The sequence below is a fragment of the Nilaparvata lugens genome, chromosome 13, assembly GCF_014356525.2.
Source record: "Nilaparvata lugens isolate BPH chromosome 13, ASM1435652v1, whole genome shotgun sequence".
NCBI lineage: Eukaryota > Metazoa > Arthropoda > Insecta > Hemiptera > Delphacidae > Nilaparvata > Nilaparvata lugens.
The window spans coordinates 22,479,390-22,497,500 of record NC_052516.1 but is presented as its reverse complement, the minus strand read 5'-3'; the positions used below and the strand labels follow the sequence as shown (position 1 = coordinate 22,497,500).

At 32.8% G+C, this 18,111-nt stretch overlaps 1 protein-coding gene across 5 annotated transcripts in view; it reads left to right on the top strand.

Moving 5' to 3' along the window:
• Positions 1-17,756, top strand: part of LOC111051983 (MFS-type transporter SLC18B1) — a 47,677-nt gene extending 29,921 nt beyond the window's left edge. For 3 of the 5 annotated variants that reach the window (XM_039440095.1, XM_039440096.1, XM_039440094.1), the window contains exons 2-12: positions 3,702-3,833; positions 4,503-4,598; positions 6,644-6,717; positions 7,246-7,393; positions 7,974-8,042; positions 9,049-9,163; positions 9,906-10,021; positions 11,377-11,567; positions 12,913-13,008; positions 13,934-14,102; positions 14,896-17,186. In XM_039440095.1, coding sequence (XP_039296029.1) covers positions 3,720-3,833; positions 4,503-4,598; positions 6,644-6,717; positions 7,246-7,393; positions 7,974-8,042; positions 9,049-9,163; positions 9,906-10,021; positions 11,377-11,567; positions 12,913-13,008; positions 13,934-14,102; positions 14,896-15,165 — 1,458 coding nt within the window. In that variant the 5' untranslated portion in view covers positions 3,702-3,719 and the 3' untranslated portion in view covers positions 15,166-17,186. Of the gene's footprint in view, positions 1-2,554; positions 2,697-3,701; positions 3,834-4,502; positions 4,599-6,643; positions 6,718-7,245; positions 7,394-7,973; positions 8,043-9,048; positions 9,164-9,905; positions 10,022-11,376; positions 11,568-12,912; positions 13,009-13,933; positions 14,103-14,895 lie in introns of those variants that run through there. The other 2 variants (XM_039440097.1, XM_039440093.1) reach the window with 2 other exon arrangements.
• Positions 17,757-18,111: the final 355 nt, after the last annotated feature.

Genomic DNA, 18,111 nt, shown 5'->3' with positions numbered 1-18,111 from the left:
ATGTTGAAAACAACAATCTGGTAAGGTTGCGAAGCTGGAAAAGGATAGCGCTATCTGTTTTGTCAAATGATAGACGATTGCTATCCAATGCTAATCGAATGCTCTATTATTATAACCTCACTTTAGAAATAATGAAGATTATATTGATATAGATATCCATAATGCATAAAATGACTCGACGTTGAAAAAACACTTATTTATTGATCAATCGAGAAACTAGTTTCGGCTGTCACTTTACACACTATTATAATTTTATAGTAAACCTGAAGAATGGGAAATGTAAGTCAGAATAGAGTGTGAATGGAGCGTTACGATTGATGATTATCTAATTTATCAAATTGAAAGGCTTCCATTGGCCGAGATAAGATAAGACAAGACACGCCCATTGTCGGCGGAGTATTGATACTACAGCTGAGAGGCATAAATGGACTACAGCAATGAATGAAAATTTGGAAAACTAACAGACTAAAGAGAGAATAGTAATGTAAGTTCATTTAAGCCTCGATTCTATCACCACAGATTCAGCGCTGCAACATGACTATACTCCGTACAAAATTACTTCTGACTTGGAGGAATATGCAGCCCTGAGAAACGGAGGGAAATCAGCCAATTAAAGTGATGGATAGAGTCATAGGTGGAAGCGCAGTTGCCGATTAGAATCAGTTGAGTCAGTGCTTGCAGAGAAGAAACTTCGTAAATTTAACATGAGCGCTTGAAAACTCACTAGAAATTAGAGAACGCTGGCCGGTTCAGAACAGTAAAATCGCCGCCGTTGTATCCCTACCGCTCTATGCCTTTTATGCTACACATGTCCCTCCCAAGTCAAAAGTAATTTTGTACAGAGTATAGAGATCGGATGATGGGAACTTGTAATAATGGAAACGGTCCACAACATTTCAGCTCGACTGTTACTTGCGCCAGCCCAAAGTGCCGTGGCGCAAGTATTGTTGCGGATTTATATTTCACAATTTATTGATTACTCATTTCTTTTTCTCTCGAATTTTAACTGCCTTATAAATAAGGATAGAAAGTTTCTGTTTCCGGATTTGGATCTAGCACCCTCAGAAACAAAATCTAATGGTCAGATTTCCGGAAATACTAAAAAATAAGTGAATTTTGGTCACTGTTATATATGTTTATAGTGCTCAAGGTCTCCAGAGCAAGGTCTCATTGCAACGTGTCATTGCACCCAGAGAGTGTATAGAATTTAGAGTATAGAGTATAGAATTTACATTCTATCCTCACTGATTGCACCCACTTCCATGCAGTAAGCACCGAAATGGGAACAATAGACGACAAAGTTTTAAAATTAGCACAACAAGCTACCGTAGCTCACCGTTTTGTTGTCATTTTGCAAATTGCCAGAATGGAAACTAGTCTTTGAGAACAAGTTAACGAGATATTAAACTCAGTAAAGTAGCTTTAATAGGAAAAACCACAATGTACAAAATATGATCAAGGACCTAGCTATATTATGGTGAAAATCTGCATTGATAGATCAAGTTTCAATACTAATTGCTTACTAGATTAAGCACATTAGGCTAATGGGATCAAGTTTATAAACTGCGGTCAGAGACGCTGTCATGTGGAAAAACGATACTGTTTTTTTTTACTATCAAATATCAAGTAACTCTGAATACTCAACCACTATAATAGGAGCTTCCACCAAAACAGTGGTTGATTTTTTATAATTACCACATTTTGGAATTGAATACCTTTCGTTGAAGACTTGCTTTTATTACCACAAATATTCATGACTTGAGGTACATGCAAAGTTTGTAGAATGCAATTCATTCATAAATATTGCATTTTACACTCTCTGGGTACATGATGCATCTATATGACGTAGTAAATGATGCAGGATTTCCTTTATAAAGATATCATAGAGTAATAACTGAATAGAATAATTAGCATGAAGTAATTGCTAAAATGGATCATAAATAGATCATACACTAATGAACATGGAGCATTGAAAAAATTCAGCCCTCTTCCTTTTGAAACGGTTCGCATTATTTTGGAAAGATAATTATAATTCAAAAATACTTCCGACTAATAGGCCTACTACTGTAGGAACTACTGACAGTGAGTCAAAGTCTATGCAATACATGGCGTTTTCTTTTTTAATTTATATTATATCTTACATCTTTAAAATGAAATATAGTTGCGAAATAAGCTCTATTTTTCTCCTTCATATACTAGCAAATATATACTACCCGTGCAATTAATAGTTCCATTATCTATCTTCAACTTAAACTTTATTCCATAACCATACCATCCATTTTTTTTCATTCATTCCTATTCTATTATCATAATATTTCTCTATGCTATTAATTTTCATTATCAAATTCATCACTGGTATGAGTCATTTTCTCCTTGAAGTCAATTTTTCAATACCAAATTGAGACAATTCAAGAAAGCTCATTAGATGAATCATCCAACATGGAGCCGCTATATGTGATAAGAGTCAGCCAAAGCCAGAAAATGCGAGGTCTTGGACATTGTATCATGAAGCACCGTTCATTTTTAGGATTCGATTACATTTTGTTACCTAATATTTTGAAACTTCTCTATTATGCAATTCTCATGTTCATGCAAATACAGTTGAAAGAATTGATTATTCCTAGTGGTCAATTACTTTCATTCTCTTGTCAATCTTCTCTTTAGATCCATCTCGTGTCTTTCTACAAATCTGCAGGGTGAGACGAGATATACTTTATAAAGAAGCAGTATTCTATAATTTCAACCTACTTCTGAAACTGACATAGCATAATTCGTATATTTGCAACCTATTTGAAGCTTCCATATAGCAGGGGTATACTACTAGTGTTGGTGAGATATTGGGACATTTCAAGGTTTCGGCAGTACTGTATGTATATAGTAGTGGTTCTCTTGAATAAAAGACCTATATTATTCTAATCTTGATATATTTTTACTCCCAATCGAATTTCCATGGATAATTCACGTTTAAATTGTAAAATTCATTGTGGCTTGAGAAGTGTTTCATTCTTAGCCTAATTCCATTCAAATGTGACAGCTTACATGTCTCAGTGCACGTCGACCAATCACAACTCTGCTATGTAACAAGGTTTTCAGCCTACCAGAGGCCCTCATTTTCCGTATCACGGACAGTCATTTTGTAGATCAAAAGCAATCATTTCTTGTAACATCCGTCCAAATTCTGTACCTCTGTATAATTTTATATTCTAGTGCTTCCAAAACGGGTTTCAATCTTTATGAGATTTTTGGGTTTAATTTTCGTCAAAATATTTTTTCATAAAATTTTCAAGTTGTTATTCAATATTTACAACTAATTGTCCGATTCTGTGTGCTAATTACATTTTTTAACTTTTAATCGCATTTGTATTACATTGTTTGTGTGAATTTATATTCTAATTTCGATGTTTTTACAAATGCTCCAGTATTTTATTCAATTTCTGCAACTAATTTTTGTCTAACTGTTTAACTCTATAACTTTTTGTAAAAATAATTTGGACTTCTCATTGTTTATTTTCAATTTTCGTGTATTTTTTTTAATTTTTGTATCTGCATTAAAACTATGGGGTTGTAATGACACCAGCAAAACTTTCCTGTCCGATAATGATCTTATTCTCTGTGGTTTTGACTTTTCATTAGTTTCCTACATTTTCTGTACAAATATCCGTATTTTTCAGAAATGATTATATCGTGTGTGTTTATTGCAGCCAATCCCTGGGGATGAGATGGCTCCGGCCAAGTTCACACGAAAACAATGGGTGACCCTGTTCGCCATTGGCAGTGTGCATTTCTCCAGTGCCATCTGCATATCACTTCAGGCCCCCTTCTATCCTCAAGAGGTGAGTTATTACAGTGCAAATATAGGAATGAAATAGCTACGGTATGTGAGATAAATTAGAATTAGAAATATACAATAATCAAAATAATGAAAATAATACTGTACTAGTCTGAACCTTTTGAAATAATAGGAGTTTTTCATTCATGAAAAAAGGTTTTAAAAAGCCTATTGAGTTGTTGAGAGAACTAAAGTAGCTTACGATATATAATTCGAACTGGGGACAACTATATACAAATGGGGACAACGAAGACTCTGGCTAAACCGGTAAATGAGGGAAAAGGAAGTGAATGTACGTGTAATCGCATTACATTAACTCAGATTACCGGGACTTAGATTAACTTAAATTAACTTAGAATTACAATATCTTATGGCTTATGATATTTTATTTTCTCTAGTTCTATCTTAGTTTTCTTAGTCTATCATCTATCTATGAGTATATATCCGTGTTTGATTGATAATCGTTAGCCTAAATATTTAATAATAAAATATTTTTGTAGTTGTACCAAAATCACTAAATCAAATTAAACTCGAAGCATCTATGTTGATATGGTATGTGAAATGTAATACAATCGTTGATAATCAAATCAGATAGAATCAAATTTATTTTCGAAAAGTCTCAATATAGATATACTTGATATTGGTTTATATTATTGTTGTGATTGAATTGCAGGCTGAACTGAAAGGAGCGACAGCAACAGAATATGGACTGGTATTCGGAAGTTTCGAGTTTATGGCCTTCCTCACTAGTCCATTCCTTGGGAAATATGTGAGTTACCAGAAAATATCATTGAATTTTTCCAATTTGTTTTCGTCAAAACCTTGAGTTTGCTATTTTGAAGCTTGAACATTTTCTTACTTTGATCTATTGATCTACTCATAATTTATTCACATCATTATCAATCATATCATAATATACTTACACACTCCTTGATATGTTTTTTATTAATACTCCTCACATTTCATATTACGTGGTTTGTTGGTAGAGTGAACAATACTGTAGTAAGATGCGTACAAACTTATGCGCCACGAACACGCGCACACGTTTTTCATGTTAGAGCTATGCTTATTATATCTGTATCTGTGCAGAAACAGTAAGATATAAGCATAAGCATTAGCTATTGCGCAAAATGCGTGTTTTCGTGGTGCATAAGTCTGTACGCACCTTATGCTTCACCACGTCATCAAATAAAAGATTCATTCCATCACAAAGTTAAAGAAATTTAGAAGAAGTATTTCTTTCTCTATGATTCTATGTTATATTCATGCTATACTATCTTTGATTTATGATTGTATGAAAAAATAAATACATATCACAGTATTCATTTTCCGTTCCATCCATTCTAGTTTCATTGTGTTTTGAATATCATTCTCAAGCTCAGAAATATTCTTCAATCGAAAATTATATTTGATACAACGTAATTGAAAATCTATTTCTGTCCTCAAAATCTAAAAATAGCAGGAATATACTTATTATTGAACAATTTTCACTAATTAAAGTGATATTTTGATCGATGTAACACTTGAAAACAACAAAGTAAGAAACAAGTAAGAAATAATAGACAATAGACGGGTTCGATAATGATGTAATTGTCACGGTTGATTGGTGAGATAGTAACAGACACTCAAATAACTTGATACTTTAATCCTCAAATGATCCACAAAAAGTTAAAATTTATGTTTACAACTGAAATTGGAAAAAAAGTTATTGACCACTGTGAGAATGGACCCGTGGGTCAGTTGCATGGAAATACAATAATTGTATTAATTATTATTATAATTGTATTAAAATGATATAGAATAAGAATCATTACTATTATATAATTATTATTATTGTTCAATTATTAAACTTGACCGCCACCAAATGACGTCATTTCATAGACTTTTGTTTCTCCGGATAGAGTTATTTGCGTTGGCTCTCTCTAATAATTTTGTTGAATGACATAATTTTACTGCTATTGAATACTGGAGATACATGTTAAACCAAAACTTCTTCTATCACGAAATTTGGACATTATGTTGAATGTGATCGGATTTTCTTGCAACAAAGTGTAATAATACACTTTGGTATAATACACTTTTAGCGTTGACCTTTGAGTAGTCCTCATAAATATTGGAGAAGATATTCATAAATAGAAACATAAGAACAATACTGTTATTAAGGTACTTTATTCAAATATAAAGAAAAATTTACTTCTAATGTCAAATTGGAGATATCAGAGTGTTTCCTGTTTCTTACTTCAAGTACCGGTACAAGATGTATGACCTATATTAAGATCACATTATTATTATGCTGTGATATGAATAAAATGCAACACTAATAATATAATATAATAATAGGTGGGCTATGTTGATAAAATATTTATGTTGAAGTAGATGTTGGACATTTTAAAAATGGATGAATTTTTCCATCTACTACTACTTATTTTGAAAGTAATTTATCTGATAAATTCAAAATTGTAGTAGATACATTTTTTTGGGCTCAAAATAGTGTGTGAATTAAGTTATCATTTTTACATAACCTCTGGACTGTGTATTCCAAATTAAGGTTTAGAGCAGTTTTGGGCGAATGCCTGTTATTTTTACCTGGATTGTTTTTTGTATATGAATCAATAAATATTAATATAAATATGAATACTTGAGTTAACGCATGGATAAAAAGGAAACTTGCACTCAGTTGTCTTACAAACTCCCTCTTACTTCCCTCATACTACTCTTATTTACATACAGACTTCAGTTCATCCCATTATATTGATTTTTGCTTATTTTTGTCTATTGTGTATTCGATTTTAATTTTATCATTTATTCTTCCAGTTGGACTCAGTGGGAGCCAAATTGATGCTGTGCATTGGGATGATAATCGCATCTCTCTCTGACATTTCTTTTGGGTGAGTTTTGCAGCAAAATTCATATTAGGGTGCGTACACACTTGAGCGACACGAACACGCGCATTTCACGTTTCATCAGCTGATACTACGCTTATTATATCTGTAATTTCTGTTTCTGTACAAATACAGATATATAACCAGCTGATGATGAGTGAAATGCGTGTGTTCGTGGTGCTCAAGTCTGTACGCATCTTTATAATCTAATCATAAATATTTTTCTCAAGAATTATCAATAATAATACCAGAAATCCCCCCCTCATCAAATTATCAACTTGCTGACTAATTGTATGAATTTTGTGCTATGTATGATTCCCACATGAGCTCAAGGCTTGTGCGTGGGTAAAGAGACGGATGGTGATGAAAGATGAGAACAATATAATATACAATCAACAATAAAGAGTGAACAACGAATAAGTAAAGTTCTTCTTAACTTTTCTGGCCTGAAACCTTAGCTTTACAATCCTGCTTATTTTCATATTTTTCTATCGAGTTTCGCCAATCAAATTTTTATTTTGAACATTTTTTCAGACTTCTCGACTACGTTGATGACCACAACACATTTATAACTTTGTCTTTCGTGCTGCGTATGACTGAATCTCTGGGATCCACCTCAGCTCTAGTCGCGGCCTTTTCGATCACCGCTGCTGTATTTCAAGATTCGGTGGCTACAACGTTTGTAAGTAATAAATTGAATCTGATTTAAAATTCAAAATTCAAGATGAAACCTCGCTTGCACAGAATCCTGTTAAAGTTTAACCGTGATTACAATAATGCCACGAGAACCAATAAACAATTGTAGAAGCCTTCTTAAGGAAGAAATCCTTCTCTGGCATTTAATCATACTTGAAATTCAACAGGCTTTTGTGCATCCAGGCCTGAAAGAGAAATTCTGAGAGAGAATTGATTGATTTGAAATTTAATGGTGCCCATTGTTTTGAGCAAGTCGCTTACTTCTGTTACTGAGCCAACACCAAACTGTAGAAGGCTTGTCTACCAATTCGTCTACCATATTGTCTTCTTAATGTCAATGTCAATGTTCAATAATAATAATTTATTTGGAAAAAAATCTGGTACATAGTACTACCTATAGTTTAAAATACATTGTTAAAAAAATTGAAAATACATCATTATAATAGGGCTACGTATAAATCTCATTATGAATAATGATAATTTCAAACATGAAATCTCAGTTTTGTTCAAATCTATCTAGAATGTTCAAGTTCTGAATTTTTCAATGTTTCATTTTTTTGTTTTAGGCTACCATCGAAGTATTTTATGGAGTTGGCTACATTGTGGGCCCAACTGTAGGTGGGATCCTTTATGCTGTAAGTACAACATTGTTTTTGTTGTTGAACGAATTCACATACTGTGTTTCCTACGATAATAATCAGCTAACTCTTACTTGAGTATTTTTGAAATCCATTTTAATATATCAAGTTTATAATTGAAAAAAAAATTCAGGCGGAGTTAGGAGTTTAAAAGTAAGAAAATCTTTTGATAGTCCTCAACAAATCTCCTCCGATTTTAATATTTGCAGTAGTAAAAGTCGTCAGGGTGGTTGACAGCAATAACCTATAATATAATAGATGAAGAATTGGCTTATACACGTACGGGAAATGAAATTCACGAATGACGCATCATCACGTCTGATTTCTTGGACTGATCAACTTGAAATATTGCATATAGATTCTTAATTTACCGAGGATGGTTATAAACCTATTTTTAATTCTTCAAGATTTCAGTAGGTCATGTTTTTTTATTAGTCCCTTGCAGAGCACGGGTTACTTACTAGTCTATAATATATATTAAAGGAAAGAATTGGCTTACACACGTAGTCCTACGGGATGGGAAACTCATGAATGACGCTGTAGTCTGAACTGCTGGATGATTAACTTAAAATTTTGCATATTAATTCTTATTTTACCGAGGTTGGTTATAGGCCTATTTTAAATCTTGAATATTTTTGTAGGTCTAGTTTTTAATAAGAATCTTGCGGAGCACGGGTTACTTACTTATAGCAATGAATCAAAATTACGGAAAGGAACAGTTTCAGGCTGAGTGGCAAGCCTGTTGGTCAACCCCCAATTATTTTATTGCATTAGTGCATTATTGGATCAATAAATATGGATTGAATAGATCTATTAGTATTGGAATAGATCTATTAGTATTTGAATAATTGCGATATCACATTTGTTTCCATTTCCATAGATTTTTTTTATGTTTCTAGATAGCTGTAGAGCTATTGGTATTCGTTTTAAATTTTCGAAATCAAATTACGAATCTCTTATGCTTTAAACATGCAGAATGTAATTGAATATTCTCTTTTTTCAGCTTGGTGGCTACAAACTTCCATTCATAGTGAATGGTTCTGTGATAATGTGTGTGGCTATTATAGTATTAATGGTGCTGCCGACAATCAACAACGACTCATTGAGCAAAAATGACGGTAAGTAACGAAAAAGAGAGAACATTCACACTTTCTAACTTCATCTCAATGTAGTGGATGCTATGAACAATATTACTCACATTTTGTACGTAGATCTCTTGATGTAACTTGTAAAAGTCTCCACAACCATGATTACATTTATCTGGAAAAGAATAGAATAGGATGTTTTTTCATTTGTTGACGTGGCAAAGATTGAACAGTAACGTCCACTCTACTACTTAACCAGGAACTATGGTCCGTATGCAGATACTCTGTTTAAACGGAGAAATGTGAGCTGTTAAACCCCGTATGAAACACATTATGATAAATGCAACCATATCTACTAGTAAACATGGTTTGGAGTTAAACGTAAAAATGATTAGAAAAAGACCAACAAACTTAGCCTGAGTTAAAACTCTCAAGAACAGTAAAACTCTAGAGTTCACTAGAAATGAGATATTATCATGCATTGAGTTCCATTTGCACAGTCAAAGCTTGAACTGAATTGAATCAGATTATGGTTTGATTCTAATATGAATTACATTATAGCAAACAAAACTTAACACTGATTTAATCCTGTTTAAGTAGAGACTCCATTAAACCGGTCCTAAAAGTGCCCCAATGTTCTTATGTTACGTATTGTCAATTACTTAACTAGTAATTAACTTTTGAAAAATTTAAATACGAATATCATATTTTTGCGTTTGCAGCAACGTACTGTCAATAACTTGACTAATTATTAACTTAATTCTTGTGTTTGCAGCAACAATATTATCGATTCTGAAAGTGCCGGCAGTATTTTTAAATTCAGTGAGTGTAGTGGCTACTTCAATCAGTATGGGATACTATGCCGCTACCCTAGAGCCTCATTTGAGAGTGGTAAGTCATATTACCTCAAATTACTCCACTATAATTCCAAACTCCTTATCCACTTCCACAGACAAGAATGAAGGCTTGTATCTGTGCCACTGCCTACTACCATAAATACATTTTTTTTTAGATTATTTGAAGATATTTGTATATTTTAGTAAAGATATTCAGATTTGTCTCTCTGCTACTATCTCCTTACCACAGAGAAACGAAAACTATATTTCGTTCATTTCTGTCCTAACTCTCTCACCGTTAACTCTCACTTACTCCTACATACTACTTTACTCTTCACTCTCATTTATTAAATTGTATGCATACAGTTTCTTATCGATAACCTGAATCAAACCAGTTTCCCTAATATTTACTTTACGCTCTAAGTTTTCTTTTGCTTTACTTCTTGTTATCAATATTATCAGTTAACACAGTTTTTCCCATATATGGTTCAAAAACATGATTTATAAGAATCACATTTTAATGATTGAACAATTCACAAAACAAGAAAGCAAATAAATTTTTAATTTAAAATGAGTTTATAATAAGAGTATTGGCTATGGAACAATTCGAAAAACAGAGTTAAATAAGTTTGAAATTCTAAATAACCTTTCTTTCTCCATTCTAGTATCCTTCTCTCTTCTTTTCTGCAGTCTAGTATTCTTCTTTCTCCATTTATCTAGTGTAGTATGCTCCTTTCTTCCTCCTTCTAGTCCAGTCTTCTTTCTTCCTTTCTCTAGTCTAGGATTCTTCTTTCTTTCTCCCTTTAGTCTAGTAATTTTCTTCCTTTCTTCAATCTAGTGACCTTCTCTTTTCCTTTCTCCAGTCTAGTATTTTTCCACCTCTCTTTCCTATCCTAGTACTCTTCTCTCTTCCTTTCTCTAGAATCTGCTCTCTTTCTTTCTCCAGTCTAGTATTCTTCTCATTTACTTTCTCTAGTTTTTTTATCTTCTTTCTTGCCTTCTCTAGTTTTGTATTCTTCCCTCTCCCTTTCTTTAGTCTAGAATTTTCCTTTCTTCTTTTCTCCAGTCTGGTATTCCTTCCTCTAGTCTAGTATTCTTCTCTCTTTCTTCCACTACTCCAGTTGTTCTTTCTCTAGTCTAGTATTCTTCTTCCTTCTTTTTTCTGGTCTGGTATTCTTCTTTCTTACTCTAGTATAGAATTCTCTTCTCTTTCTCTAGTCTTATTCTTATTCTAAGTATTCTTATTCTTTCTTCCTTTTTCTGACTTAGTGCTCTTCTCTCTTCCTTTCTCGAGTCTAGTATTCTTCTTACTCTCCGGTATATTCTTTATTTCTCTAGCCTATTTTGGTATTAGCATTTTATAAAATCGACAAAGTTGATGTGAATTGCTGAATTTATATGTTGTATTAGTTCGAGCTGTCACCAGTGGCAATGGGCATGATGTTCATAATCAGCGGCGGTACGTATGCCCTGATTGCGCCCATTGTGGGCCGTCTCTGCGACCGGTGGATCTACCCCAAACAGGTGATTGTGTTCGGTTGCCTCCTCATCATGACCAGTTTCATGATCGTCGGTCCTGCGCCCTTCCTACCTATTCCCACGTGAGTATTCGTTTGGATCACACAAGTCCATTTGCCATAAATTCCATTGAACATATTCCATAATTCCAATACAATTAGGTCCAGTTTCTAGGACTCTTTTCAGATGATTTTTTCTATCATAAATTGCGGTTGATGCCCACATGAGCTTTTTGCTTGTGCCTGGGTAATGGGAAGTGCTAGGGTGAATTATGAGATGATCAAACGTCCATGCCTAATCACTGGGATTCGGCGTGATTCGAACCCGCGATCAGGTAGCACTAGAAGACTGAAGGGTGCAACGCCCTAGTCTACTTGGCTATTTGCCCGGCAAATAATGGACTATTAAAAGGTCTGATCTATATGGACTATGTAAGAAGGTCTATAAGTTCAATGGCCTATGAGATAATTTAATAAGTGTCCTAGAAACATGACCATAAAACGCAAGAAATACAGTTGAAGCAGAGCAAAATACTTAGATGCTAGACAATAAGTATTGTACATATTAAATTTATAGGTTTAAATGGTCCATCAGATTCAATAACTGTTCTAGAAACCGGGCTAAGGTCGTGAAAAGCAAGAAAATACAGGTGAAACAAATCAATGCTGATAGATGATAGGTGAAAGAAGTTGAGAAAAAGAATCCAACCAATCACAAACTATAGACTATAGCCAATAGGAGTGCAGCGATTTTGTCGTTATACCTGACTACCAATGTGAGTTGAGTAAGATAGTGGATTCAACCAGTAAAAAAATGAAATGAAAATGAAAAAATTCTTTATTAGGCGGTGGTTAGAAAAAACTAACCATTCAGAGAATAACTTACTTGCAGTCATGGCATTAGCCAATTTTTGAAAGTTTTTTTATAATTTTACTCTCTCCGGTTTCTCGACTCAAGTTTATCTTTTTTTTGTATTTATCATACTACTATTTATCGCTATCATACAATGTTATTACTATTGTACTTTACAGCTATGCTACTATTCATTTATATATTTTTAGATGTGTTTTCCCTGTATGCAATGAGTCCAGAAAGACCTAGCAATACTTTCTGTAATGTTCAAAGAATCAATCGAATATGAGTAAGTACACTATCATAGAAAAATAAGAATTTTCTCAGTTTTCAGAATTCATTAAGTCCTAACAGAGGATTTAATTAGTGACTTATTCCCTTTCTCAAACATGAATATCATTTCCATGATTTTTCAAATATTATTATCATTGAATATATCTATTCTGACTCCACAATTGCCATAACGGTCATTACCCTTAATTTGTGTTTTCTCTCTCTTTCTCCAAACATTACACAAGCACACATTATGCTTAATAATTATATTTTGCATTATTAATGTGACTGATTTTTTTTCAGTACACTACCAATGTGCATAATTGGTCTAGTCATTCATGGAGTGGGTCTCGCCTGTATGATGGTTCCCACATTCATAGACTCCATCTGCTCATCAATGTAAGTATATAAACACTATTATTCGCAAACAATATAAATAAATAAATGAATGTTTTTTCCAATAAAAACTAAAACTACTACATCAATATTACAGAAAATATTAGATAGTTTACAATTACATAAAATAGTTTGTTACAATGAAAATTTCTTATAATGTGTCCCCTACATAAAATGTTTAGTGTTTTCTGTGTGGAAATTGACCTACTATGCATCCACTATGGCCTACCATGTTCTAGATTAAATTTCCGTATGTATATTCTATTTGTACATGAACAATTATTTTCATTTATGTTGTTTGCAGTAAAGCAAATTTCGTCGATATTACCTCGATGTAGAGAGATTGCCCAACATTTTTTACGATAACAGTTTTTCAACATTTTGAATGCTTTTCAATGCCAATTCCGCATTTCTCGAAGAATCTTCAATCATCCAACATTCTTTTTGAATTTTAGAAATATTCAATGTGATCTTCAACTACAGTCTGACAAATAATAATATTATTGAAGGAAGTTTAAAATTGAAAACTTCCAACCACCCCGATAACTACTGCTACTGAATATTATCGACTTTAAAAAATGGTCAACATTGTTATTTGTGATATTTGAAATTATTTTCAATGTCAATTCTGACTTCTACTAACAATTTTCAAATTTCCAACTTTTTCTGAGATCAATCAATCAATTTCATTAGAAAACCATTTTTACATTGTTGGGTCCTGCTAAACCCGTGGGTTTTTCAGCAGGTGCCAGATCCAAATAAAATTAGCATTAGATTTTAGCAATTTTCAACTACTTGTAACAAATTTTGAATTTTTACACTGATTATGACACCATGTTGAAACATGTATGTAACTTTACATTGAATTCTTGTTGTTTGTGAGTCAATATTCTATTGTTTCATTAATTTTTGTCAATTTTGTTCGCAGTGACGCAGGCTTCGACGATGATATTTCGACATACGGCCTGCTCTCCGGTCTGTGGACGTCTTCGTTTGCACTGGGGGCGTTCATTGGTCCCTCAGTGGCCGGGGTCCTCTTCGACTATGTCGGCTTCCGCAATGGAACACTCTTTGTCATTGTCATCATGCTAGTGCTGGTCAGTGAAAACACACATAGAAGTTTCAGTTAATCAATAATATCGATAGTTACTATTGATGATAACAAATTTTGATAAGCTCCAGTCTTCAACCCAAATGGTTTTGCCAATTTCCCCATGAATATTTTACTCTGTAAATGATTTTTTGTTAGTCTGATCTAAGATTTTACTAGTCTTCTAATTATTCAGATTCAAATTTCATTTTCAACTCAAGACAGTAAGTTTAAAATAATTCATAGGCCAAGTCACATACAAATTAGCGTACGAGTTATTTAATTTTAATATCAGTTAGCAATATCATCAATATTGTACTGTCAATAATAGAACTAAAACACTTTCATATTATAGAAACTGTTTCTACTAAGGGTCATAATCAGAAATATAATACATTGTAATAGATATGACCATATCTACATGTGAATGTAGCCTATATTAGTGTTAAACGAATATGGGACTGAGGCCCGTATCCAACATCTCGGTTTAAACGGAGATACATCAGTTGTTGTCTTGAACCCTGAAAAAAACACATCTTAATATGCAACCATACGCCACTTGTGAAAGTAGATTAGCGTTACGTAGATGGCCCTTGAATACTCGTAAATTTTCTGATCTAGTCCTTTCTCTTCAAGAAATTTCATGGGTGTGTGGGTCAGTGGATTATTAAACTACGTTTCTATCAATTTATTTCTTGTACATATAATATTCATTGGACCATTGTAATTCATGTTAGATTCATACTACTGTACCTCATGAATTCTCTGTTGATTAATCACACTGCACTTTGTTTCCACAGTCGATCGTGGTGACAGTCTTCATAGCGACGGAGAAGAAGAAGCCGCGTTCGCCGAAACGCGTTCGACTGCTGAGTGAACGTCCGGACGAGATCGAGGACGACGATCCCCTGCCTCCCCCCACCAACATTCCTTCAGATCGCGAGAGCGATCGCCTTCTGCGATCACCGAACAGTTACATGGTCGGAAGTCCGACATCCACCGATTGGCATGTCGAGCATGCTATGAAAAAGAACGGCTATGGAGCAATTGTCAATGCTACGGCTATGTAGATAGTTACACTCTTGGAACAGATTTAACTAGACTAGACTAGAAACTAGTCTAGTACTCGACTAGAAATTATCGTAAAACGGAGAAAGTTTGTATAAAAGGAGAGATTCTACCATGTTATGCTATAGAAAGGGCATAGAGCCATTGTCAACGCTACGGCTGTGTAAATAGGTACACTAGAAACAGACTATAAACTCTAGTAAACTAAACCTCGACTAGAAACCTTCGTGAAACGGAGAGAATTTGTTGAAAAGAGGAGATTCTATCATGTTATGAAATAGAAAGTGTATGGAGCGGTTCTACGGCTATGTAGATAGGTGCTATCGTAAAGTGAAAAAACAATTATTTGGAAATTTGTTAGGGGATGAGTTGGATAGGGAGATGAGAGATAACATATTAATAGACGTAAAAAAAGATAATGAAAATTCAATTAAAAGAATAAAATATATAGTACGCTTGATTGACAATAGGTAAAACATAAGTTTTCAGAAAATGACTCGAAAGAGTTGTATTTTTTCATAGAAGAATAGGTGGGTGTTCCAAAATGTGTTTTTGAATGAATTGATGATATAGAATTTACAGATGAATAATTTCCAAGACTACACAGGAATAGATAAATGTTGAAGTATCGATGATATATATAATCAAAAAGGAATCTGTAGATGAGATGTAAGAAAAACTGTTCATGAAAACTTTTTTTAGATTCAATGATGGTAATGTTAATTTTAACAATGAATTAACGTAAATGCATGTAGTGAACGTGAGAAAAGCAGATATCAATAAAATTGAATGTCTCCTACGCCATTAAATGGTGTTAAGATTCTCGAAAATGTTCACAGAAATGAAGTTTTGTATAATTTAGGAGCTAGTTAAGTGTAATAGTCAGGGTAGCTCTACATCATGCTTTTGAAAAGAGAGATGAGTAGGTATTTGTTCTGTATATTATGTTATGATATAATTTTCAAACGGTACTAGACTATCACAGATAGGGTACATCTAGCATGGAAAAATAGATACTTCTAGAACTAGAACAGATTAATAGCTTAGGAGCATACAAACATTTCTCAGTCATATTCAAATCATTTTTAGAATCTAGCTGATGACTTGAATTGTAATATCATGAATTATTAATTTAGGCAAAATAATAACCATCACTTATTGTAATGAGAATGAAATTAAATATTTTTTAGATCTATGAGGGAGATGACAGACTGTTATTTGTACAGTATGATCTTCCAAGTAAATGTACAGTCATCTCAAACACTCAAGTCTGCTTTTTTAATGGACTTTTTCTTTGCTGGGCAGAAAAAACACTCTTATGGGAGTGTTCACACACTGGCAGTTTGCGAATGTGTGGAAACTCCCACAAGAACCAACAATATTTTAATCTGGGAAAAGAAAATCATGGGAAAACAGGACTTCGAACAAACATTATTGCTCTTTTTCAAAGTAGATAAATACTATTTCTCAACAAGAATGTTTGTATTATCATTGAATAGAATTATTGACAATAATCTGTAATAATTAATTATTATAGTTTTCTATCGAAATAAGTTACAAGCGCTGGATAACAGATCTTCTCGTCTTTTATATATTGTTACTCTTGATTCTCTTAAGATTTGATGTGTTTTATTAGTTTTATTTCCATGTATTTCTTTTCTGTTTGTTTACGATGTACAGTAGTTTATTGATATATTATTTCATATTTTGTTTGCTTTTGGATGTTGAGTTTATGACATTGGAACTTCACACAATACTGTTGTTAATTCCTTAGCATAAATTATAATACGTAAAATTAGTATTTTAGAGTATATTCTGATGGAATATGAATTTGTGAAAAAGAGTTCTGTGCATAGAATATACAATAGTCTATGTTTTTAAAATCTTGCAAGAAATCAGAATAGAATCAAAATTCAAATGGAATTTTTCAATTTCTTTGGAATGATTGAAATTTTCTGTAGATAATCCATTTTAAGAATTTCACAAACCATAAATTATTTCATTGTCAAAAGTTTCTTCGATCGATTCCCTTTCAAACAAGACTAATGATGTACGGTATGACTTTTATGCTTTTATGACTATGTTTTGGCATTATGTTTGTGTGCGTTTTATGTTGTAATTTTATACTAATTTGTTAATTTAGTGTTTAATTGATAATGTGAAGTGTTCAATTGGTTTCAATTACCTCTTAGTTTGATTAGATTTGTTAGAATAATTGTGTAGCCAATTTTGAGTACTTTCGATATGACTTGGCACAATTTAATGTACGGTAATTGGAATTCGAAAAATTGCACAAGAAAAATATATTATATTTTTTGTGAGAGTTTTAGACTAATATTTTTCTAAAAAATAACTGTAAAACATTATATTTTTAAGAGAAAATTATCACGAGGATTGTTTAACTTTGGCATTCATATTATTGTTTTTGTATATAGATTTGATGGAAAATATTGTGTATTCTATGAATGTTTGTAACTTCGCCAGTTTTTGATAACTTTTTCTAACGCATTTGAAGTGAATTGATGTAAGTTTGAAACATTCTTGTTATTTTTATAAAGATAATGTACAATAAAGTGCTTGCAGTTTTATAAAAGAAGTTTCTTCAATTGTTTTATGAATTCCTGGTCTACTTATAATGCATTTCCCCTCATTCTGCTTATTCTTAAAAATCATCCTTGTATATTCAAAGACTTTTAAAAACCGCTGTGACAATCAGAAACTGTAGCTGAAGCCACGAAGAAGAAGAAGAAGAAGAAGAAGAAGAAGAAGAAGAAGAAGAAGAAGAAGTTTTCATTTTTTCATCTCCCAGCTTTCTAGAGTAAAACTCACTTCAAAATTCATGTCCGCATTATTTTCTTTATAAACAATAGCTACACTTTCCATTCAACCAATATTGACACTAAAATCTCACTATAGGCAAAACTGTAGGCCTATAAAGTCATTTTTTG